The sequence below is a fragment of the Medicago sativa genome, chromosome 5 (assembly GCF_051527215.1).
Source record: "Medicago sativa cultivar Bolivia chromosome 5, Bolivia_mono, whole genome shotgun sequence".
Classification (NCBI taxonomy): Eukaryota; Viridiplantae; Streptophyta; class Magnoliopsida; order Fabales; family Fabaceae; genus Medicago; species Medicago sativa.
The window spans coordinates 75,107,410-75,133,222 of NC_140753.1; the positions used below are offsets into that span (position 1 = coordinate 75,107,410).

Genomic DNA, 25,813 nt, shown 5'->3' on the forward strand with positions numbered 1-25,813 from the left:
CTTGACCTTTTTTTTTTAAAGGATGGACACTTAACCATGTTAACATGATCATCACATATTTCATGAAATTGCTTGCCTAAAATCACAATGTACTATTTTTCAAAGAACCGGTGTTTTATTACCTCTACTATGATCAATAAAGAGAACTTATTTCTCACACTCCATCTGATTCTCCAATTTTGTATTAAGAACATAAGTGAAGAGTGCTTATAAATATTATATTGATGTTATTATAAATAAATGTTTTGTTGATGTTAAGTATCCAATTTTGTTGATGTTAAGTATCCAATTTTGTTATTTTTTAGGCCAAACATAAGTGAAGAGTTTTACTAAAATCACAAAGCTAGAGACTAAATATTTAAAAATTTGTAACGATCAAACTGTTGTGTTCTGATAAACTAAGGACCAAACTTAACACTACTTCTTATATTTATAGGGAATAAATGTATGTCTCAAAAATTATTTTAACGTTCAATTTCCACCATCTTTAAAATCCATCTATTATGATGAAATTGTCCAAATAACATGATAAAATGGACAAAACGTTATTTTGGTCTTTTGAAGAAAAACTTGTCACGCTGGACCTGGACTCAAATGAAAACAAAATTAAATTCTTGATTGTTCCTTCTGTTAGTCACTTTAGTCTTTGATGTTAACCAATGATTTTAAGTCAGGGAGAAACGATGGCATAGACAACCAAGAATCAAGGACCAATTTGACATAAACCTAAAGTTATCCCCTCAAAGCTGTGAGTGTCTGGCCTCATTAGAATGCTGCCACTTCTCCCATGCAAACATATTCTCAATCCATAGAGTTTCTATCATGATTCTTAGGTGAATAGCTTTTGAAATTGGTTATATCATAAGCTCATACACTAACAACTACAATCATGCAGTAGAATTTCCATGCATAAACCATTCTCTATCAGATTCAAGACTACAAACTTAGAACTCAACAAAATTGATACTGGATCAAGCTCTATCTACACAAGAGTGGCTTCACGATTTCCCACAATATTCTTAAATACCATAAAGATTATGTCAAAAAAGAAGATTCTGTCAAAAAGAAGCGATAAAGATTAAACTATAGTATAATGCAATCAATTGGAAAAATAAGGTGAAAAATGTACCCTAACCGATGCAAAATTGTTTTCTAAGGATTCTATAACATTAAAAGGTGGAAAATAAAAGGAAAATGAGAACAGCATCCCTAATAAAATATAAAAATAATATAATAATTTCAAGTTAAAAGTATAACTTAATGTAAGTTTAACTGCATTCCTTCAAAACAAAAAAAATAGACTTTAACTACATAGCTAATAAGTGGGGAAGTTAGGATCAACATTTAGAGCCCAAGACTCCAAACCCCCAACAATATCCTTAGCAGAAGTAAAACCCATTTTGTGAAGGTATTGAACAGCTCTTTGAGAATCATTTCCTCTTCTGCATACTACATATAATTGTGCACTTGATTCAGAAACCGCGCCTTTTTCCTCTTCTTCATCTTTCTTCAAAATTGATGATATTTCCGGCAACCTAGACTCTAAAGCTGAGAATGGAATGTTCAAGGAATTTGGAAGTGACACAATCTTGAAATGGTGAGCTGGTCTAACATCAACAAGCACATGTGGTTCCTTGTTTAGAGTTATTTCTTTGTACTCCATGCTGCTGATCCTTGATTCACTAGGAAGTAGATTTAACTTCAACGGAGGCTGCATTTGCATTGGAATGCATTAGTGATATGAAAAATATTATTAGTTTAATGAAGATGCAGTATAGCAAAAACTAGGTTAACAATGACATCCAATGAAAAAACTCATCATATTGTCACATAAGCCCATTTTGTAAGTGTATTTTAAAAATAACTACAAAATATTGAATTTTTTCATTAGACCACAGTGTAAAACTAATTTATGCGATAGTGCATGGCTCCTTTTCTCGAATATTATTACTACTTTTCAAAATTAGTAAGTTTTGGGATCAGTACAGGGATTAAATTCCATTAGCAAAGGTTAGATAATAATACACTTGGGCAATAGAAAACAAGTATAACAACCAAAATAAAACTTTAATCACTGATGAGTTGGATTGGCACCCTGTGTTGGATGGCAGATTTTAACTTTCCTAAATACAAAAACTAACTTATAATATTTGTGTCCGGCAATTAGTAAAGTGTATAATTGTTTTTAAGTTAGAAGAAATCATACCACATGCAAGGGAGTCTGAGTGAACTTCTCATAATCAAATTCTCGGAAGTACTGCTTATTAAATGCTGCATTTTCTCCACAAGCTTCACAATGCATGGACCTTCCTCTGATTTTCACCTGTGCAATAAGATTATATAATCCTTAGCTAATATATTATATAAGAAGAAAGAACTTCATATAGACAATCTTAATTTAATTTTTTTCTCATAATGCATCCTGCACAAATAAGCATCCATTTCTATCATTAGAATTCTACATCTTAATTCCATCTCGTTGGCCAATGCGTAAAATAATGATCATAAGCAAGGTTGTGAAGTTATTAACATACAACCCGGATTCGTGCAGACAATGCATCAAAGAGAAGCATCCTTCCGGAGAGTGGTTCACCAACTGCAGCAGCAATCTTAATTGCCTCGAGAGCTTGGAGACAGCCAATTATACCAGGAACTAAAATGAACAGACTAAATATCAGAAATTCAGAACAAATCGCAACAGCAGGGGAAAAATGGTCCGAATGAGATGTACAAGAACCAAACAACATACCTACTCCTAGTACTCCATTGTCGGCGCAACTTTGGCATGCTGATCTAGGTGGTGGAGTAGGAAAGAGGCATCGATAGCAAGGACCACCGTTGTGATTGTAGATAGTGAGCTGCATCATATGTTTTCCATGAGTGTACCTCAAAATAATGTGATATAATCAAAGACATAAAGGGATGCGACAAAATAATTAGACATATACCTGTCCTTCCAATCCCACAGCGGCACCTGATACGAGGGGCTGCATGTGTACAACGAAAGCAATTAATTAAAGAAGTTGCAATAGAAGTAACTTAACTTTTCCTATAAATCATGCTGTCTACATATGAGACAAAATAAGCTAAAAATATGGTTGGGGAAACGTTAATGGAGTGAAAATAACAAAAAAATATTCAAAAAGTCAAATGTATTTGGTCCAAAATTTCATTTTTTGGATCTTTTTATTCATATTTAATTCTGGTGTATGAGAGAGCTAAAAAATTGCAAATTTACAATGAATTCAAAATCTTGATTTGCCGCTTAGTGGGAAAATTGCACAAGGATTTTAGGGGCAATAACTCATATAGCACACATTTTGAATACTATTGAAATTAATAAAGGCATTTCGCCCACAATCAATAGAAGGCGTCCAACCTAGCTCAGAAATCTAAATATTATTTGTTGAAATCAACCTTCATCTGTGTCATTATATATGTGAAAGTTTCAATATTTTATGTTTCAACACACACATAACTTCCCTTTTTCTAAATTAATCGAGATATCATGTGCATCAACGAATCAAATGACTTACAGAGTGTATTCATTCATGACCCTAAAATAATATAGTAACAAAGGAAAAGCCTTGTTTGACATCAATTCAGACAGTCGCAATTTGTTCTTATATTGAAATAGTAAGATTTACCTTTCCTAGTACCACACAGCAGTCACTGATCAGATACCGGGTGGGAGCATTATCTGTTGCATCCACTATTATATCGTATCTAGCAAATTCACATGATAAGAAAAGAAATCACACGGATTCAGCGGTAATATTCAAAAGGGAAACAAAAACAGTAAAGATCAAAGAAAACAGGCCTTAAGAAAAAAGAAAGACCGATCATATTGAAGATAGGAAACATACTTGCTGAAAATTTCCAAAGCATTGGAAGTTCGCAGAGCTTCTTCGTGTTCCACGACTTCAACAGATGAGTTGACCCTAAATATTCACAAAAACTTAGATCAAACAATAATGATACAAATTTGTTACGAACATTTGATCCAAAACCGACATGAATTGTAGATGAGATAAAAGAGAGCAACATACGCGCGACAAGCAGCAGCAGCGGATTTCACTTTTGGCTGACCAATATATGCTTCGGTGTGTATAATCTGAAACATGGCATGAAAGAGTTGAAGTGAATAAGATCAAAGTTACAAACAGGAAATAAAAAGTAAACAAAAAGATACATGCTAACTACAACTTGTACTCGCAGAAGTGCAAAAAGGGCCACACAACACACATGAACAATAAACAAGCTACATCGTACAAGTTGCACTAGCCATACCACAAGTTTAGCAAATAAAACTATACCTGTCTATGCATATTACTGAGCTCAACCTTGTCATGATCAACAATACCCAATTTACCTGTGCAATTTTTTAAAATGTAAGCTTTAACAAGATTATAGAACAAGGCAACAATCATTAGAAAAGTATCATATTTTACCAACACCAGAAGCTGCAAAATATAACAAAGCAGGAGCACCCAATCCTCCGGCTCCCACAACTAAAATTGACGACTTCAGCAGATTTGCCTGCCCTGCAAACCATGGAAATAAACAAAATATAATTCAAAACCGATTACTATATTCTAAAGGTTGTTTATTTGAAATTATCTCCTAGCATAAACACTAGTGAGACTATTTGGAAGAGATTATGGAAATTGCTTATAACATGTTTGTAAGTTTTTTTTAACTTATTTCTATAAGGTCTCAAGAATATGTTATGAACATAGTCACATAATTCGCAATTCGCGTTGGTACGCGGTACGGGTACGGGTTCGCAGTACACTACACATGAAGAATTCGGTACGTATGGGGATATAGAGCTTCGGTACGCGTTGGTTCGCAATATTAATGCTAAAAAGAAATAAGCCCAACACTATATTATAGAATGAGCCACATCATGCAAAAAAGGATAATAACCCCATCAAAGCTAGTAGCGTAGGTGCACAACGTTGTTCTTTAAGTCCCACATCAAAAGATTTGAGAGAAGAAGAGAAGAAAGCTATATATAAAAGCAACCAAATGCATTGCAAATCATGTGGATTTGAGGATAACACAGCAATGTAGTTATAAATGGAGGTGTCCTTATCCTAAGCTTACGGTGCATTTGACCACTGTTTATTTATTTAATTCTCAATTTTATAGCACAAACTTATCAGCATTATCCTTTCACTGGAACGCTTGGTACCGCAATTTGTGCGAATTCTCCATGAATTCACGCGTACCAAATTCGCTGAGGTACCCGAATTCGGAACTCTTGAATTGGATCGCGGTTCTCCACCAAAGTACACGAATTATGTTACTCTGGTTATGAAAACAACTTACAACTAATATGAAAAGAGTTCAATTTTAATTAAGTTTTTCTATAGAAACAGCTTATAGATAAATACTTATATGATGAGCACTTATGATACAGCCTAAGGCCCTGTTTGAAAACATAACTTATTTGCATCTTATAGCATAAGTGCCTATCATGAAAAGTGCTTATATATAAGCTATTTTTATAGCAAAGTTAAATTGTATAAGCTATAAGTTGTTTTCATAAGTTCTCTCAAAATTTATGTCAGGTTTGATCATTTGAACCCTAACCCTTCAACTTAGTTAACCCTTAGCTCAAAACCAGTTGAAATAAGCAACCCCCAAACTAATTCTAATTCTAATTAATATCCAACTATATCTAACATTTTCAATAAAATAAAAAAATAAAAAAATTGTTCTTGAATATTTGATAGTGTAATTTAGATGAATGAATGTGTAGTACCTTGAACACCAAAGGAAGGAAGAACAAGGTGGCGACTGTATCTATGAATCATGTGAGGTTCCAATCCATTTGTAGGGTATGGTGAAGAAGAACCATTGGAAGCGTGTTTTGGGAGATTAATATCTTTCAATTGAGATTCTAAAGATGATATTTTTTGTTCGATTTTGGTTTTTTCGTTCTTCAATGATTCAAGTTCTTGAAGAATCTCTGAAGCCGAAGAAGAAGAAGACATTGATTCTGTTTCAGTGAGTTGAACTTGTTGACTTTGTTTCTGCGTTAACGCACACACAATACAACACTCAACAAAATCAGGGTTTTCTATTCTAAATAACGATGTTACTGTTTTTTGTTTTTGTGGGGGAAAGGGACGTTCCCTAACCTCTCTTTTTTAGTTTCATATTTTATGCAATTATTTAATGACTTTTATAGTAATAACCAAACATAAAATGAATACAATTTGAACATAAAAAGTTATAATCTTAACATTTACTTGAGGTGGCATTTAGGGTGGGTAGGAGGAATTCTTTCCTACCATGGGAAAGTTGATTTAAACCATCAAATTTAATCAAGAACACAATTTTACTATGGTCTCTCACTATCAGATCTCCCACACTTTCTCCCTCACCTCTTCTCTCTCTGACCCTTAAGAACAAAACCACCATAACCACCACCATGTTTAACTTCCATTGCCTTCACTGTCTCAATCCTTGCCATTAAACAATCTTCACTGTATTTTAATTTCACTTGTCATTGCTAGAACAATCTTTTCAATTAAAAAATCACAGGACTTTGCATAATAAATTTACAGGAAACAATTGAATGAAAAAAATATATCAAGCATTTTCATTAGATCTTGGATCTAAAGCTGAAAGCCCTTCTGGAAAAATAAAAATGGAGAAACAAAATTAATTTAACAAAGAAGAATATGAAACAACACTTACATCCCTAACAACGATAACAACAAAAAATCATTTCTTCTTTTACACAAACTCAAACGAGGAATAGGAAAAGGGAAAGTTTTACTCTTGTTAACAACCAACAAGAGGGTTGTTGTGAGTGGACGACGGCGAGGCCGAGAAAGGAGGCGTCGGAAGGGAGAATGGATTCAGAGACGAAGGTTTCGATGCCGGTGTCGGAGACTGGATTCTTCGTCGGAGGAGGGAGCGGAGAGAGGAAATCACGGTTGCAGGAATGGCGATCGAAGGGAGGACGGGGAGGTTGGGTCAGAGAGAGAAGAGGTGAGAGAGAAAGTGTAGGAGATCTGATAGTGAGAGACCATAGTAAAATTGTGTTCTTGATTAAATCTGATGGTTTAAATCAACTTTCCCATGGTAGGAAAGAATTCCTCCTACCCACCCTAAATGCCACCTTTACGTGAACATAAAGTGGTCATTAAGAACCAAAAACAAAATAAATTTTTTTGTGAGGATAAAAACATTCAATTTAATTTTGTAATGACTAAAATCAAAATTCCCTATATTTATATAGACGAAAAACTTATTTAACCATTTTTTTACAATCATGTATGTTTTTTCTTTTTAAGAAGTACATTCACTAGTATATTATCACGTCAATTAATAAATATGACATATTTTCTTACATCACTTTGGTTTTAGTCATCCTGACTTCTTCTCTAATGAAGACGTTATAGATTGGATTAAGAATGGGGTGATGAGTTCTTGCTCCTTCTTCTTTGCATCGACAATTTGGTGGATTCGGAGGAATAGAAACATGATGTGTTTACGCAATGAGAACTGGTCCAATGCTCAATTATCTTTCAACATTCAAGGTATGATCGCTACTCTCAAAGCTTGCTACCTTTGCAACTCTAATAATAGTGAGGAAGATAATTTTGTCAAATAGAACAACAATAACCACACTCTTGTGTCATCCTTAATGTTAACGGAAGTTGTCTGGGCTCTCCTACAAAGGCTGGTTATGGAGGAGTTTTAAGAAATAATGCACGTTTTTACTTGTCAGGATTCTATGGCTACATCCAAAATTTTTCTGATATTCTGTTTGTTGAACCCTATGCCATATATCAGGGCCTTTTGCTGGCCAAGAACATGGGTATTTCGGATTTAGTTTGCTACTCCGATTCACTTCATTTTATCAACATGGGTATTTACATAGGCAGTGGTTGCTTGAATGCTAGAAAAAGAGAATGATCAATTTGTTGAAAAACAGTTGTTTATGGATATTGTCTCTGTTACAGGTACCAAATAGTCACTTTTTAATTATTGTCCAAGATCAAATTATCTCTTTTTAATTATTGTTAGGATCTTATTGTCTCATTTTTAGCTATATAATTTAAATTAGGAACTAAGTTTGTCTCGTTTTTATCTCAATAACTAAACATTGTTTTTATTTTCTCGAAAACCAGATAAAATAAATTTCACTCTTATTTTTATTTTTACAATCATATGTGAGAGGTGGTGATGGAGTAAAATTGCATCTTGTTTTTGTATTTTTCTATAAATCAAACTTAACTTGGTTGTGTATTTTTTATTATTAATTAATAAGCCCATCCAATTTCACTTCACAGTCCTCTTTGATTAAGCTTTGTAATGTAGACCATTTTTCTACGACATGCAAGATTAACTTGGTTGTGTATTTTTTATTATTAATTAATAAGCCCATCCAATTTCACTTCACAGTCCTCTTTGATTAAGCTTTGTAATGTAGACCATTTTTCTACGACATGCAAGATTAAAGTCTAGTAAAAACATTTTCAATTTGCATTTTATAATATTTGTGTTAATTTTAATTGTTGATAAAGAAATAATAAACTCTTAAAGTGAACAATTGTATATACTTTGTAAAAATGTCAAAGAGTTGTTTTTATTATTTTCATAAACGTCATCATTCATAGCTAATATTTTATCTTCTCTCAATCACAATAGTTCCCTTCAAAATTCAGATATATCTTCAAACTAGATTATGTTAAAAAACAAAAATAAAAACCTTCTTGCATGAACTCCTCCTTCTCATTTAGTTATTATTTTTTATCATACAATGTCATTTAGCTAGAACTATCAAAGGTGGTTCATCAACAAATACATTAAATATCACCTTATGACTCTGAAATATTGTACAATCTAGCAAAAACTCCTACAAGTGCAGCAGTATTGTAGGTACAAGCCTCCAACTGTTCAAAATTTCTTCTCTCGTCTCTAAATTGGTCCTTATTATCAGGTCCACCAACAAGGGCACCAATGAGAATATTAGGGTTAGGGTTAGGACTTTCATACCAATTATCATAGCCTTGAGTGCACCCAATAAAACCCATGTTCCCTTTGTATGATTCAGTGGATGCACCCCTATGGTGCACCCTTTGAGGAAAATTTGAACCATAACCAACCAAATAGCTCATACCCATTGGATTAGAACCCAAGATGTAATCAACTTGTGATTTTGCAAAGGCTAAGAGTTCATTGGGACCCACTTCACCTTTTTGGCAATGCAACTTTTGATTTGTAGCTAAGAGGTGATCAGAATAAATGGTGAGAAGAAATGCTGCATTTGCAACATATTGCATATTGTTCCATTGGCGGATGTATAGTAACCCTCCTGGGGTGCGATCCACGTTATCTTTACTTGCATTGTTGAGATTAAGACATGCACAAAAATAATGTTCTGCTTTTGAACGATATTGTTTGAGTATCACTTCATGTTTCTTGTGTTTTTCTTCCATAAGAAGCTGTTAAAAGAAAATGTTAGGATATATGTATGAAAAAATAAATAATTATAAAGGAAATATGCATAATCAATTTTCATTTGCTTAAGCATGGACAGTGGCGTAGCCAGGACCCTGAAGCAGGGGGTGCAGGTTTTTTTTTTCATAGAAAATTCAAGGTCCAAAGGATGATGCTCTAATACAAAGGTAGAGAAGATCTTCAGACTCAAAAATATTTACAAAAAGATTTACATTCATCTCCTTTTAAAAACATGGACGGGGCTAAAAAAATCGAGAACACTCTAATCCAAAACATAACCGTGTTTTTACCTACCAAACTCAACTCTTGTAATATGTGAAATCTTTTTAACTTCAATTAATAATAATTATATTATATATACACACACTAAACATAAATGTTAAACATATATACTCTTGTTCTCGTAAGCTTAACCCAATTAGTATGGACAATGCATAATATATGTAAGGTCGGGATTCGAACCCCGACCACCATAAAAAAATAAAAAACATATATACTCTCATGAATCATGATTATCCATTTTGATCGGTTGGAGTAAACAATCAATAACTATTACATAGTTTATATTTTAGTTATGCGATTACATTTCAGTTTGCAGTTTAGCATAATGGCTAGCTAGTCCTTTTTACTTCAAACCCAAAATAAGGGTTCTGCCCTTAGATTTTCCTTTTGTAAACAAAACCATATATAAAAAGTAAAAATTAATAGTAATCAATATAAACCTAAAAGTGAACGAAGAAAAGTCAAAAAAGTATAATAATCATAATATAAGAAACTTGATTTGATGAGAGCTACTGGTTAGTTTCTTGCATGAAGCAAGCGGTGCAACAAAGTATTGAGTTGGTGAGGTGCAAAGTTAAAATGTCAGGTGGTTCATAGTGTGAAAGGATCATATATATACATGTAATTTTAGAAAGTCAGGGGGTTCAAGTGCACCCCCTCAAGCATGAGTAGCTCCGCCCCTGAGCATGGAACACATGAAATTCATGGTTATCACTATTTGAAAGCTTATCTTATATTTTTATATTTGGTGCATGTTTAGATTCACGGTAAGTCAGACAACCGTGATTTTCAGACCCTTTATAATATCAGACATGTACTTGTTGTGTTTGAAAAACTAAAATGTAATAACGCTATCAAATATAATCATATTTTAAAACTTTAGAAGATTGAACAATGATCCTTGAGAGATTATAACTAAGTGAGAAAAGTATTTCTTTTAATTAGGAAGTGTGAGAAAGAAGAATTTACCATTGAAGCAATGGCTTGAACACCTGAATACTTAACATCCCAACTAAATTCTGTCATAGCCCAAGTGGTCCCACCAAAATCATTAGCATTCTCCAAAACATACTTCAAATATTCATCCTTTTCTGTTGCCTTATATAACCAAATTGCTGCCCATAGCAACTCATCCATGTACCCACTAACTGAAGTATAGTACCCTTTAGCCACTTCAACACTCTCATCATACTTCCCCTTGAACTTGTCACCAAACTCAAACAACTACAACATTTATCACAACCATTTTGTTAGCGATAATAATCTATCAAAACCAATTATATGAATCAAATTAAAATTTAATTTTAATTAAATCAAGTCAAATAACCAAACTATGTTATGGAATGTAAATAAATATATTTAATTACTAACAAATTAACATATATACCTGTTGTGCATGTTGCAAAAGTAGTTGAGAGTAATGTGGATTTGTTTTCTTAAACAAAATAGACGCAGCTGCCAAAGCTGCGGCGGTCTCACCGGCGACTTCAGAGCCGGGGTTGTTTTCATCCACTTTATATGCTCTTCGTGGCGTTGTCATGTCCTCCGGTCGCTGCCAACAATAATGATCAGTCTCTCCATCCCCCACCTGAAAAATGCCACTAACATAAGCTAAACAAATTAACTACAATTTTATCCAAAGTTTAATTTTAATATGCTATATGGTCAAGCCACAAGTGACACTATGCGTCAATCGCAGCGAGTCAGCTGCGAAATTGTAAGGCATTTAAATACTTCATACTGTTTTTCTAATGAGTTTGGGAGGACTATTTATCCCAATCGCAACCGGAGCATATGGGTTAAAAATGCCATTAACACATATTAATTATAATTTTATCAAAAAATTTATGTTAATATGTTATATGTTCGAGCCACAAATGACACTGAGTCGATCACGGCGAATCAACTTTGAAACTCTGTCGACATTTAAGTACTTCATACTATTTTTCTAATGAGTTCGAAAGGAGTATTTATCCCAATCGCAACCACGTCACGTAGATTAAAAATTCCATTAACATAAGTTACACAAATTAATTATAATTTTATCAATAGTTTTATGTTAATATGTTTAAGCCACAAGTGATACTATGTGCCAATCGCTATGAGTCAGTTTTGAAACTCATTCGACATTTAGATACTTCATACTATTTTTTTAATAAGCTTGGAATTAATATTTATCCCAATTGCAACCACGGCACTTGGATTAAAAATGTCATCAACATAAGCTATGCAAATTAATTATAATTTTATCCAAAGTTTCATCCAAAGTTTTGAAACTCATTCGACATTTGAATACCTCATGTAGCACTGTTTTTCCTACTAGCTTAGAGGGACTATTTATCTCAATTACAACAACGGCTCGTGGATTAATAATATCTTAAAATTTGAAATTAAATAAAAAATCACTATAATTGAATGAAGTGAGCTGAAATACCTCTACCCATAGAACATTTGGTTGTGTGTGAGCCTTGATGAAATAGTCAGTCCCCCACTTGATAGCCTCCATTGCATGGACATACTCTCCGGCCGCGGTGATTTGTTCGCCGTACTCTATAGCAGCCCAAGAAAGGAGAGTTACGGTGAATGCCATCGGTAGCCCAAATTTCACGTTGTCCCCTGCATCATAGTAGCCTCCCACCAAGTCCACCTATATGTGGCCAAAAAAAATTTTGTTTAAATTGATACCGAACTGAACATAGGTATAACATAATATTGAATAAATATCCAATTTAATCTTTGAAATTGTAGGATTATATCTACCTAGTTTCTTACATCAACAACATTTTAAAATAATCATTGAAATTATAAAATGTTAATCAGAAAATAATCATTGAAATTATAAAATATTAATCAGAATTATACATGAATTGATATCTACGCGACTATAATGACATTTAGTTGATGAATACCACAAATACATTTGAAATTAAATCAACCTTAAGGATGTATTTGATAACAAATTGAGAGAGAGAGAGAGAGAGAGAGAGAGAGAGAGAGAGATATGAACTTAATAAACATGCTACAACTCTAATGATCATTTTAGAATATTAATAATGTTGGATACTAAGTTGATACGATCCTAAAATTGCATAAAAAATAAAATTGTTGACTAAATCTCAAAATTCAATGATCAAATTGGGTATATATTCAAATTGGGTGTATATGCAACAAAATTATCATAGCCATAGTAGGTAGAAAAATATATATGTAATGTACCCCTTGTTCTAGGCCATCAGTGAGACCAGAATGGTGACGCCAATTGACCCTTTGATTGTGGGGTAAGTGACCTGAACGCTGTGCCTCAAAGTAGAGAAGAGTTTGTGACAAGGCTTGGCCATAGTTGAAGGATTCACAAAAAGGAAGAAAGATTGTAATGAGAGAAAGTAAGACAAGGCATAGTGTCAAAGACCATGAATTCTTTTCAACTTTGCTTGTCTTCATTTCTCCCTAACTTGCTAAGACTTTCTCTCTCTTTTTATCTCTCTGCTTCTCTAGCTATATATGAGTGTCTATTATGTAATGTAATTTAATTTGATTTTGATTGTTCGATCGAAACTAACGATAAAGGATGTTTAACATTGATTTATAGAGTTTTGTTAAAATAAAAACATTCATTTCTAGAAGGTTATGTTTGAACGGTCTGATCTCAATATAACGATAAAATTTATTTATGGTAGAAACTAGGGAGATTTGTTGGATATGTTTTTGGGATCGTGTTCATATTGGTTCATTTTAGAAGGGCATATGGTCGGATTAATTGTTTGGTTACAAATTCAAAAAGCATATTAGGATGTAAAAAAAAAAAAATTTAAAGGAGGATGTAAAATTTGTTTGCTGTATAATCGAGTTCCCTTCGATCCCATATAGTATAAAAAATGTTTTGACTTTTGTATTTTTTTTCTATTTGCTTTCAATAGTTGTCATAAAACTCATTTATGAAGTTCAAGCTTTTTGACTTGTTTAAAAAATAAACTTTTCAATCTATTGGAAATTTAATTATTAAATGATATTTTTGTACCAAAAAAAATATTATTATATGATACACAAATGTTAATTTTGTTTTTTTACAACGATATACAAATGTTAATAAAAATTGTTTTCCTTTCATTGATTACTTAACCAATAATCCTTCCTGTGTCACTGTTATAAACAATTTTTCTTTCAAATTTATTGAATAATTGATGCATTTGGTTTATAATATAGTCCAAATACATCAGTTATTCAATAAATCTTATAATAAAAATCAGAGAAATAAGTGTTTTTCATATCTTTTCAAAAAAAAAAAAAAAGTGGTTTTCATATACTCACCATAACTATAAGCATCCATCGGAAAAAAAAAACTTATATATAAATATAAACTTTCTTTCAAATTATTATAGGCATTTGTTCCACGTAACCGACCCCACTTAGTGGGATAAGATTTGGATGTTGTTGTTGTAACACTATTAATTTGATTTCCAACATGATTATACATATATGCACAACAAACGATTTAACAATATTCCTAGATTATTGTAAAAAAAAAAAATCCTAGATTAAATAGACAATTTAACTACGTTATAAGCTTTTTTGATGTATTTAAAATTTACAACAAGAACTTATAATTATGTACAGTGTGAGTATGTTGTAAAAAAAAGTATGTCTGTCGTATATATTTCGTATCCTATTAAATATTATATCACGCTTTATTAAATTTATACCTGATATTAAATATATCCAAAACTCTAGACCAAATATATATATATAATATACTTTCTCTGTTCTTTTTTACTTATCGCATTGACAGAAATACTTGTTTATATTTATCTGTCGTTTTAAAGTTCAATGCAATATCAACTATTGTTTTTGTCAATAGTATTATTAGTAATTTATTATAAAGAAATAAATTAATTAAATGACATTATAAATTATTAAGAATATTATAGAAAAAAGATAAATAAGGGTATCAAAAGAAATAACATTTGTTGATTGTCTTGATATAAGTGAAAAGTCAAAATACGACAAGTAAAAGAAAATAGAGTGGGTATATACTTTTGACTCATTTTATTATTATAAAATTATATTGTCACTTTATATTACCTCTAGTCCTTATTATAAAATGAAAAATGAAAAATCATCAAAGTCAATGTAACTTTTAATTTTTGTCATTTTTTTTAATATATTTACAAATATATTTTTACGGGAAATTGCGAAACATTAAATATATCTTCTTTTTTTTTTGACAGAAACAAAATCAACTCATTTCATTCATAATAACAGTCTCGATACAAGATGACATATGATCATGAACTTGGGAACTAGCATAAGATAATGACGCTCTGGCTAACAAATGAGCAACATTATTTGCTTGTCTCCTAATAAAACTTATCTTAAAGTTTTGGTAAATGTTAAGTGAAGCTTTGCATATCTCTAAAATAGCGCCGAACATGGAGTTGGTGTTGAGTTTCTTAGTCATTCCGTCAACCACTTGCTTGCAGTCAAGTTCAATAGACACCTTAGAAAAACTCAAATTACCTAGCCACTTTAACGCTTCCTTTAATCCCCTTGCTTCCGCCTCATGAGGTTGTGGTAATCCTTGAAACCAATATGTCCTAGCTTTGATGTATTCGCCATGTCTTCCTCGTAAACATATACCAATGCCATAACAACCTTTTTCCTTAAAGATTGATGCATCTATATTGCACTTTACCACCCCCTCCTCCGGTTTTCTCCATCTGTTCTGGTCATGGTGAATTGATTCGTTGTTGTTGCGTTCTTCCTCCTCGCTCCGATCCTTTTTTGTTCGAGCTTGCTGCCATTCCAATAAAGTTTCACGTGCCATATGAACAGACATGCGAGGGCTGATTTCAGCGTCGTTCCAAAGTTTGTCGTTGCTTCGCTTCCAGATGCACCATAAAGTCATGATAAAAGTGAGAAGTTGTTGTTGAGGTAATTGTTCGAGGTGTTGGACAAACAGAGAGACAAAACCATCTGCGGTTTCTAGATTCTCCTTGATGATGTGCCAAAGATTTGTTGCTTCCCATATTGCTTGCAACACATCACAACCGAAGAAAACATGCCAATCATTCTCGTACAACTTCTCACACATCACGCACCGGTCACTACATTGAACACCTCTTGTTTGCAGGCGATACCGCGTCGGTAAACATCCACGGGCCACCCTCCATAAAAAAAACCTTCACTCTTTGTGGCAAACATTAAATATATCTAATAATATTTAATGACAAACATTTTACATGAAGGTAGAATAGTTCTTTCTTTCAAGAAAAAAATGAAGGTAGAATAGTTTTTTAAGCAATAAATATACTTTACAAATTGTGAAATTTTATGATAAACAAGATCAAAATAATCGATAAAGTTTTTCTTAAAATAACGACCAGAGATAGTAAAAAGTTATATTATGTTGTCCCTGCAAAAAGTATGCACGATTAGACACAGAAAACTAGTACTACCTCCGTCCCAGTATAATTGACCTACTTTGGTTTTTCACACAGATTAAGAAAAGTGTATAAATAAAGGGGAAAGTGGAATATATTGTATTGGGAATGATAAAAGTAGTATTATTTAGAGTTATATTGTATTGGGAATGATGAAAGTTGTATTGAAAATTGAAATGAGTCAGTTATTTTGGGACACTTTTTTTTAGAAAATGGGTCAGTTATTCCGGGACGGAGGGAATAATTGTTACTGTTTGATATAAAATCCTACCACTAGATAAAAATTAATAACAAGGACAATAGAAACTTTTCGGATTAATTAATCACTCAATCTTTTAAGTTAAATTTTTGTTTTAAGATGGTTTTCATAATTATAAAACATTTTAATTTGGTCTCTTATTTTCGCTTCGTCAATCAATTTTGTCATATTCCATCAATTTTAACTTCAAAAGTCTATGATAAACAAATATTAAAGATGATCCACCATATATCTTATTATTTTTTAATTTTAATCATTTGATTTTTTTTAAAAGATGATCATTGTTTCACGTAGATCTATTATATCTTACATAGAACCATCAACAACAATTTTTTCTCTTTCTTAATCTTATTATTTCCTCTTCTTCAACATCAATCTTCACAAAATAAAATAAAACCATGTGCTAAAAAACAATTGCAGCCATAAACCCCTAAAACCAATAAATTCATAGAAAAGTGTCTCCTGCCTAACTTGCCAATTGTGTTCGCCTAATTGCTAATGTGATAATAGTGTGTTAAAAAACAATTGCGGACGTAAACTTTTCACAACCAATTAATCTCCGTCCTAAATTATAAATCGCTTTGAAAAAAGATATCAATGAACATTACAGTTACTTTTTTTATTATACCCTTAATTACTCTCTTCTTTCAATTCTTTGATTTATTTTTCACATGCCCTTTATTAAGGATAAAGGAATATGTTAACTTGTGCCCTTAAGACACAAGTTTAGAAGCCAAAACTAGAAATAATGTATTGGAATGCGTGTATTAAATTTACTTTTTAATGTTTTAATGAATTGAATGCACAAAGTTTAAGAGAATATTTCTCTTTTTGAATTTCTTAACATGTGCCCTAAGGGCACAAGTTAACACTACCCTTTTGTAAAACAACTAATAATGTCTCTTTTATATTTTTTTAATAGTCAATACATATGAAATAACCAAAACAACTTATAATTTGAAATAGAGTAAGTAAAATTACTAAACTTCTCATTTCATGTCTTTTCCACACCTCTTCATATAACATGCATATATGTATTATCTCATTTTACTTTTTTTTCGTTTTCTTTAGGAATACTATCTTTTCAACATTTTCTCTAGCATTCATTTTATTAGGTGAAATTCATATGAATCCAATCATTTTATGTGAGACATATTTCTAAAGTATAGAATTCTCATTGATTTCATCTCATAAAATAATGAGTGTTGGAGAATGTATTAAAAAGAAAATGTTTCTAACATTCATCTTGTTTGTTTATTTATCAAAGCAAAATAATTTGTCAACACGGTTTTGGCGGGCTAATGTCCCGCCTAATATCTATAAGGTTGCCAATATATAGTGTGCTACATAAAACAATTGTGCTGCTAAACTTCAAGTTCAGCTTTGCTTCATTTTTTGTTCATTCATGAGAGAAATAAACATAAATGATTGATTATTAGGACTCATGAGTGGAGTTCACTTATTAGAATGGACCCCACTAATCTACCATTGTATCTCTCTCATACATTGACAATAAATTGAGCAAAGTAAATGAAACAAAGTCATACTCCTAAAATTTTCAGTTATGGCCAATACCCATATTTCCACATGTAATTGCATTCCCTCTAGGACACTGACTTAGTTCCTCAAAACAATTAAGGCAATTTATTAAACTTCTCAGTTCCCCAACCAATGCAAAGGATAAAGATTGAATATCTTCAAGAAGAGTGATATGAACACTCTTTGACAAATAGCTATCATTAACCAAAAGAATGGTCTATAAAAAATTGGTATACATCAATACTTAGACAAAGAAATCAATTTTGATATTACAATATTCGCAAGCTTATTATATTATACACACAGCTAAACAAAGAAATACTTGTATGTTACCCATCAATTCGGTAACTTACAAAGAATGTGGAAATACGTGCTCCACAATCATTAGAAACATTGCCTATTGCATTCTCCCTCTCTTTGGCTCTTTGCATCTAAGATGTTCCCTCAGCTTCACAACGGTATCGTGATGATTTATCTCTAAATTGACATTTCTTTACCAAATTTGGATTCAAACTCCTAAAAGGTCTTGGAGGCTTACATGGCGCGACATTTTTAATAACACCTTTAGTGTTTGCCAAACAACAAAATATATAAACCAAAAAGTTAACAGCTCATAGAACCTCGTCTACATGTAAATAGGATACATATCTTATACGTATGCCTCTTCACTTAGTTGCTTTGGCAATTTTGTTTCCACAGCAGGATAAAGACGAATCCAAATAAGTCGCGAAGAAATGCTTCCATGATTGGTATATTAGGCCACAAAGAATATGAAGATCATCAGAAAAAATATCAAAATGGCAAATATTTTGATCATAAGCCACCTATTTGATGATATTCGGTTGAGATGCCTCAATAAAGAACTGTGAGCTCCTTCAACATTTGCCAATGACTCATCCATGTTGTCATCAATCCTGCCCAAGTAAATTACAAGTTACGTGTTTAATTCTAATTGCTAGAACATGTGAACAGATATAGCTATTGGGAAAAACCCAAGTCTCACATCAGATAGATAAGACTCTTGATAAGAGTTTATATAGAGGAGGCAATCCTCACCTTACAAGCCGGTTTTGTAAGGATGAGTTAGGCCCTAAATTTCAACATGGTATACCTGTCGAATTCAAGGGCCACCTACCTATTCACGCACAACCAAGCCCAATGAGTGCTGGGCGTGAGGGGGGTGTATTGGGAAAAACCCAATCCCACATCGAATAAATGAGACTCTTGATGAGACTTTATAAAGTGGGGGCACTCCTCACTTCACAAGCCAGTTTTGTGATGTTGAGTTAGGCCCCAATTTCAACAATAGCTTCACATAAAATAAATAAAATAATATATTTTGATACTATTTTATATAACATACTCCAAGGTCTTAATTAAGAGGAGAAAAAAGTAGTGCACCACAACAATATGAATCTTTAATAGCCAAATAAGAAAAAAGTGAAAAACCTGATAGCTAGCTCTCCTTGATGGGCAACCATTGTAGCCAAATGTGTGAAGATTCCACTAAGTTCGGTAATAGTAGATTCCACATTGTGCAGAGCACTTGCCCGACTTTGAGCATAGTCTTCGTGTCGAGGAACAACCTGCTGTACCAGAGACATCTCCATTTGCTGGGATGGAGTGTTTTCCACAGCTAATCTCCGTCTGTATCAGCAATGACAGCAAATTTACCACATGTGGGCATATAGCCGGTTAAGTTAGAAAATATACACATCCTAAGCATAAGTAAAAAATTTAAGAAATTCATACATAAAATGCAACAGATATCAAGAACCTAATGATAAACTTTTATAAGAGCATTTGTAAGCTTGTTTAGGCATTAGCCAAATAATTGAGATATGACAAGCTCCAAATTGAAAAACCGCATTGAACAACTATCTTGTGTGATATTCTAGTAACCGCCCACTCAATTAACGCAAATAATATAATCAGAAAGTATGTAAATACCAAGATGTACGGAGCTTAATTTGTTGAAAAATGATGGGCGTTATGGCAAGGAAGTTACTACATAATTAACATGACTGGTGTCAAAATAAGATATTAAAAACTGGTGTTAAGCGCCAAAACAAAAATATAAGAGACAGTCCTAATATTTAGGCGCCTTATAGACCTAAATTTACTTTGCTAATAAACTTACTAATGAAATCATTGATAAGATGATCCAAAGGGTTCATGAGACAGTAAGTGAAATACACTATCTAGTTTGTAATTAAATTTCATGAAAATAGCAATCATTGAAAATAACTGACACCAGACAAAACCATACCATTACTGATGGACAAATTGACTAATCAAAGAGTTCAAAAATACTGAAGGGCAGACGACAGTGGGACTACATTCCCCTCAATTGAGTAGGATTCTGAACTAGGTTTCAACATATTAGAGTTGGGTTCATTCGCCATGGTGGCCTTTTGGCTTCATTGTAAACTTGCAACGATGTGTTTATTCATGTTTTCGAGAGGGTGACTTCATTTGTGCTCAGAGCTATGGGGTTAATACTCAATACAACATCGTTCATCTTTTTTGCATATGGGTTTGTGTCAGGATACCAAAGCAATTTGTGGAGTCAAAGTGCTATAACTCCAAGGCTAAACTTGTTGTGAGTTTTTGAAAAAACACTAAACTACTAACCATTTATTCTACACTCGTCCAATTGCCATCAAACTCCCAAGTCTATAAAGTTAGCCAATGTTATACAAAAATGATTTTGTAAGCAAGTTAACTATATTTTGATATCTAAAATCAGAAACTGGTTGATTCTGAGTTAACTCGAAAGTTTGACGAACATGGGGAGGAGGGTTGGCTTGGCTGGATCATCATTCGGAACCAGATGTTACTTTGTGTGAATGAGGTTAGTGGTGGGGATTCAAATGAGGGAAAGAGGGGAGGCATTTTTGGCATGACCGATTAGGGTAGAGGATTTTCTGCATGAAAGAAGTGCAACTCTGACTTTTCAGAGCATCCTCTGTTTTTTCATTATGTTAGTTGCCCTACCATCTTGTGAATAGGTCTCTAAGATGATTCTCTGCTTGTAAGAACTTCACTCCTCTGTTCCATTCAGAAATTTCAGTGCTGATTTCTCTTTTTCTTAGAACAGGTCATTTTAAGTTCACATACAACAAGAGATTTATTGTCCATGAGAACCAAATGAAAGCCACTTGTTTTTATATTTACATAAAATGCTAGCTTAAAAGTAAAATTTGGAGTTTTTAGATCAACATATAATCACGTTATATGAAAATGTAAAGGGGAGAATTTGATCTAATAGCTTTAAAAGAAAATGTAAACAAACCTTAGCTGATTGCCAGCTGGGATTCCATTTGATGGTAATCTACAAAAAACAATAATCTTTAAGGAATTAGACTTCAGAGGCTTATCATTTCCAACATAGATAACAATAATCGGATACCAACAATGTCAGATATTTGTTAGCGGTAGAAAAGAAATGAGGAAATAGAAAAATAAGTAGTTAAGACCAAGAGATTTTAACAATGTTTTGCAATGATTCACTGATATTTAATGAAGCAGCTAACAAGAAGTAAATATCTGAAAGGGGATTCAAACGATAACAAGGGTGATTCCCTTCAAACAGTTTACAGTTCTAAAGTTTGGGTTTAAATAATTTAGTTGCATGGTCATACCAAATTTCAGAAGAGTAAACATAGATATTTTATACATAGTGTAGGCCTAGCCTTGCATTATTTGGGAGTCATTTGTCAAGTCTGACATTTAAATTTTTCAATACGACAAACAAGAATCACCTATCAACACAGAATATGTATGCTCTACTTCTCTTAGACGACTATCACCACGACTATTACTTGTTTAATTAAGTACAGTATCAAAGTTAAAAATAAAGTATTTTTCTTTCTGGTACAAGAATTAAACCTCTGCTACTATGTCATCGGGTGAGTGTTAGGAAAGAAATGAAGTATTGATACCTGAGACTCAGAAAATGAATTATATATCATGTCAGGGGTAAAATGAAACAATAAAGTTTAGCTAGGTAAGACATTAAAGACCAACGCACAATCATATACATATGGTCAGATTGAACCATTGACTATCCCATGATATGATAAGAGTATTGAAGAATGAGAGTTTTAAAATTTTAAAATTCAGATGCACCAAGTAGAACTAGAAAGTGACAACCGCTTTCAAATGTTTGCAAAGGCATAAATCAAAGTGAACCTTTAACATGATATTAAAATTACTTACCCTGATGTTTGTTGCAAACTCTCAGTTTCAAATGCATTTGTTGAATTAGACCACGGTGGTGGTTCAGTAGTTGGCTTTGGCTGATGCTGTAAAGGGTTCTTGGAAAATATTTGCTTCCTATTCTCGTGAGCCTTGATGTTCTAGGGTACATGACATACATTCACAATATAAATTACATGGCCGGAGAAAAATTGTGTGACATGTGATATGCATAATCAATTGATTGATTGATAAACATACAAATATAGATTTAATTCACACACACGGTGAATGTAAATATTTGTAATCGTCAGATTATTAAAATCATTTGAGATCCATATAGTCAATCAAGGATTGCAGAAACTAGCAGTTTGTTCAAATTCTGCTATGCTATAGTGCTATAGCACCGCTATAACCACTACTTAACAACACTTTGTACTAAATCGCATATCAGAGAACAATAGCAATTTGTTAAAAAACCCCTATGCTATAGCGCCACTATATCTGCTATTTGACAACACTGTTTGACAAATATAAAATCATTGACATAAATACATTGGGTGACATGTGATATGCATAAACAATTGATTCAATGATAAACATACAAATATAGATTTAATTCATATACACGGCCAGTGTAAATATTTTTTAATCGACAGATGATTAAAATCATTTGACATCAGTATAGTCAACCTAGGATCGTAGAAAATAGCGATTTGTTCAAATTCTGCTATGCTATAGTGCTATAGAGCTTGATAGGACCTAGGACCCATAAAGAGAATATTCCAATGGATAGTGAGAGGTGAGTAGGCAAGTTGGTTAGAGGGAAAAAGAGAAAACACGCATGGCAAAGAGTGAGGGGTGAGGTGTGTGATCAATTCTTTTATAGGACCATAAGAGGATGTGAAGGCAGATAGAGGGTATCTTTGATCAATTGTTCAGTTAGAACCTTAGGGTATGGGCAGAGAAAGAATTATTACTTCTCTGCAGAGCTTTGCCCTGGGATTGCAGGGGTTAATCATCTATAATATTTTCCATTTCAATTAATAATACTTCGTACTAATTTTCTTTACTCTCTTAATTCAGGTTCCTATGAGCGCTGATATAGCCACTATTTGACAACACTTTGTATTAAACTGTCTATTAGAGAACAATAGCAATTTCTTAAAACCCCCCTATGTTATAAGGTCACTATATCCACTATTTCACAATATTGTTTGACATGTATAAATTGTGTGACATGTGACATGTATAAATTGATTGATTGACAAACATACAAAATGATTTTTTACACTCAATCTTAATCGTCATATGATTATAATCATTCGACATATATATCCTATGTTACTTTGGTGTGATTACTTTGTAAAGTTTGTGATCTATGAATCACCGACACAAACACAAACATTTGGACACGACAAACACATGTGTCGGTGTTAACACACCTTCTATCAGAAATATCGGTGCTACAGAGTTTGTGATTAACATATTTACCTCTGTCCTAGTAGTCAAAACATCTTGAAGATGCTTTGTGGCTCCCATGAGCCTGTTCTTCAAGTCATCACAAACAGCATTGGAATGCACAACTCTATCCTCCGAGTAATTCTCATCAGCCAAATCAATCTTCTGAATATTTTGCAAATCCAAAACAGCCGAATTCAAGGTCGTTATATCAGTCTTAATCAATGCAGTCAGCTCTTGAATTTCCATTATCGGATCATTAAACATCGACGATTTCTTCGCCACTACAATAAACAATAACAAATAATCCAAAAATAAAAATCAATTAATATGATTAAAAAATGAATATGATCTCTGAAGAGGTTGCATTCAATTAATTTAGTTTCTCAAATTATTAGTTCTATCGAGCTTGTCAGTGTCGTGTTCGGTGTCTGTGTAGACGATGATGGTGATGATGATGAAATTGCTTACACTTTGCGAGCCTGGCGATTTTCTGAGAGGTTTCATGGATTCCTAATCCGATTTGTGATGCTTTTCGGTTGAATTCGGATCTTGAATAGGAACTTTGAGAGGTAGACGGTTGTTGATTCGGCGGTGCAGTGGCTCCGCCTCCGCCGCCGATTTTCTTGAGAGTCTCCGTCAGTGATCGGAACTCCGACGTGCGATCGCGGTAAGTTGAAGCCATTGTCGGAGAGAGATCTCAGTGATTCACGCAACGTATCAATTTCATTGAGAGAATGAACAATGAAATGGACCGAGTTAGAGAAGGTAGATTGGACCGGGTGGTTAGACCGGATTGGTTTGGGGAAATGGATACCAAATGAATTGAACCGAACCGAGTGTTGTGTTTAGTACCAGTAGTTGTGACTTGTGAGCGATGTATTAAACTAACTTTTAAATCAAATAAAAATTTTGTTCTTGTCTCCGTCAAAAGTTTTATCAATTAGGTCTTTGTGTTTATGTTTTTGTTATGAGGGACTTAATTGAGAAACTATTAATAAACACATAAACTAATTTGAAATATTAATAGAGTCAAAGATTAATTTGAGAATGACTTACAACAACATGAATCAATTTAATAGTTTACTCCATTTACATCATTTTGAGGAAAGGTGTCAAGGGAAGGTTTGAACCATTTATCACATACTTTTTTTTTTTAATGGCAAAGATGAAAGTATAAATAAAAGAGAACATATACTTGTACACAACCACTTCATAATCAAAATACTATCATAGATGTTAAGAGAAGGTTGAACTTTTTATTGCTTATTCTCAATTGATCATTTTTTCTGTGATAGTATTTTGACTATGAAATGGTTGTGTACAAATATATGTATGTGTATTAAATTTGGATTGATATAAAATTCTAGTTCGGGATATATCTAGGGATGAAGAACAAAGTTATTATTATTATTATTTATTTAAAAAATATTTGGCCACGGTTTAGTGTGGCTAAACTGCATTTTTTTTTTTAAATTAAAATCATACTTGTTAGGTCGGGTGATGCTTACCCGACTTAAAAATCATTCTCTTGAGTTGGGTCTAAATATGACTTAAGAAGTTAATGCTTATGTCGTTAACTATTAAGTTAGACTTGAAATCGATTTAAGAAGTCACTTTTAACGGACTTAAGAAGTGTTTTTTTTACTAGTCAATATTGACATGTGTGAGGCCATCCACCACAATGGTGGATGCTTCACCTATTTAACACCATATTAAATAGGCACCCCATTGTGGAGTATGATATTTGAGTGCATATGGAGAAGGGTCGCTATGGAAACACCCTCTCTCTTCACTTTTTGTGGACCTTATTTAATAAATCATAATGTAATAAATAATTTTTTTTTTGAAATGTAATGATATAGAATTATTTGTGGGACCTATTTAGTAATTTCTTTTGTAGTGCCTGTAACGCCCTCCTTGTTATTTAATTATTTTTCTTGAGATAGAATCGAATTATATGATTTATTTAATTATGTGATATGTTGATATTTTATTGAGTGGCTTTATTTTATTATTTAGTGGGAGAATATAATTAGTGGAAGAATATATTTAGTGGAGAAATATAATTATTAGAATAAGTAGATTTGGGGGCTGAAATAGAAGAAGAGAGTTATTGGGCCTAATCAGATTTAAGAAGAGTAATTAG

General features: G+C 32.8%; 4 protein-coding genes across 4 annotated transcripts; all 4 read right to left on the bottom strand.

Annotated features, from left to right (window-relative positions):
* Positions 1–1,148: 1,148 nt before the first annotated feature.
* On the bottom strand, positions 1,149–6,067 carry CNX5 (co-factor for nitrate, reductase and xanthine dehydrogenase 5). Its single transcript, XM_085710001.1, has 11 exons — positions 5,771–6,067; positions 4,452–4,544; positions 4,317–4,372; positions 4,050–4,114; positions 3,867–3,941; positions 3,648–3,726; positions 2,949–2,987; positions 2,750–2,858; positions 2,535–2,653; positions 2,207–2,323; positions 1,149–1,711 (listed from the first exon to the last, which is right to left on the bottom strand). Exons 1-11 carry the CDS (start codon positions 6,000–6,002, stop codon positions 1,316–1,318), a joined length of 1,380 nt encoding a protein of 459 aa, XP_085566127.1. The 5' UTR covers positions 6,003–6,067; the 3' UTR covers positions 1,149–1,315.
* A 2,674-nt stretch (positions 6,068–8,741) lies between these two features.
* LOC146925017 (endoglucanase 11-like) lies at positions 8,742–13,225 on the bottom strand. Its single transcript, XM_085710003.1, has 5 exons — positions 12,985–13,225; positions 12,203–12,415; positions 11,156–11,356; positions 10,738–10,992; positions 8,742–9,470 (listed from the first exon to the last, which is right to left on the bottom strand). The coding sequence occupies exons 1-5, from the start codon at positions 13,207–13,209 to the stop codon at positions 8,844–8,846; spliced, it is 1,521 nt and encodes a 506-aa protein (XP_085566129.1). The 5' UTR covers positions 13,210–13,225; the 3' UTR covers positions 8,742–8,843.
* A 1,776-nt stretch (positions 13,226–15,001) lies between these two features.
* Positions 15,002–15,856, bottom strand: LOC146925018 (uncharacterized). The gene has a single exon (XM_085711911.1). The coding sequence runs from the start codon at positions 15,854–15,856 to the stop codon at positions 15,002–15,004; it is 855 nt and encodes a 284-aa protein (XP_085568037.1).
* A 2,304-nt stretch (positions 15,857–18,160) lies between these two features.
* On the bottom strand, positions 18,161–24,403 carry SYP31 (syntaxin of plants 31). The gene is made up of 6 exons (XM_085710005.1): positions 24,136–24,403; positions 23,698–23,948; positions 22,225–22,364; positions 21,299–21,337; positions 19,453–19,650; positions 18,161–18,917 (listed from the first exon to the last, which is right to left on the bottom strand). The coding sequence occupies exons 1-6, from the start codon at positions 24,347–24,349 to the stop codon at positions 18,758–18,760; spliced, it is 1,002 nt and encodes a 333-aa protein (XP_085566131.1). The 5' UTR covers positions 24,350–24,403; the 3' UTR covers positions 18,161–18,757.
* Between the last annotated feature and the right edge of the window lie 1,410 nt (positions 24,404–25,813).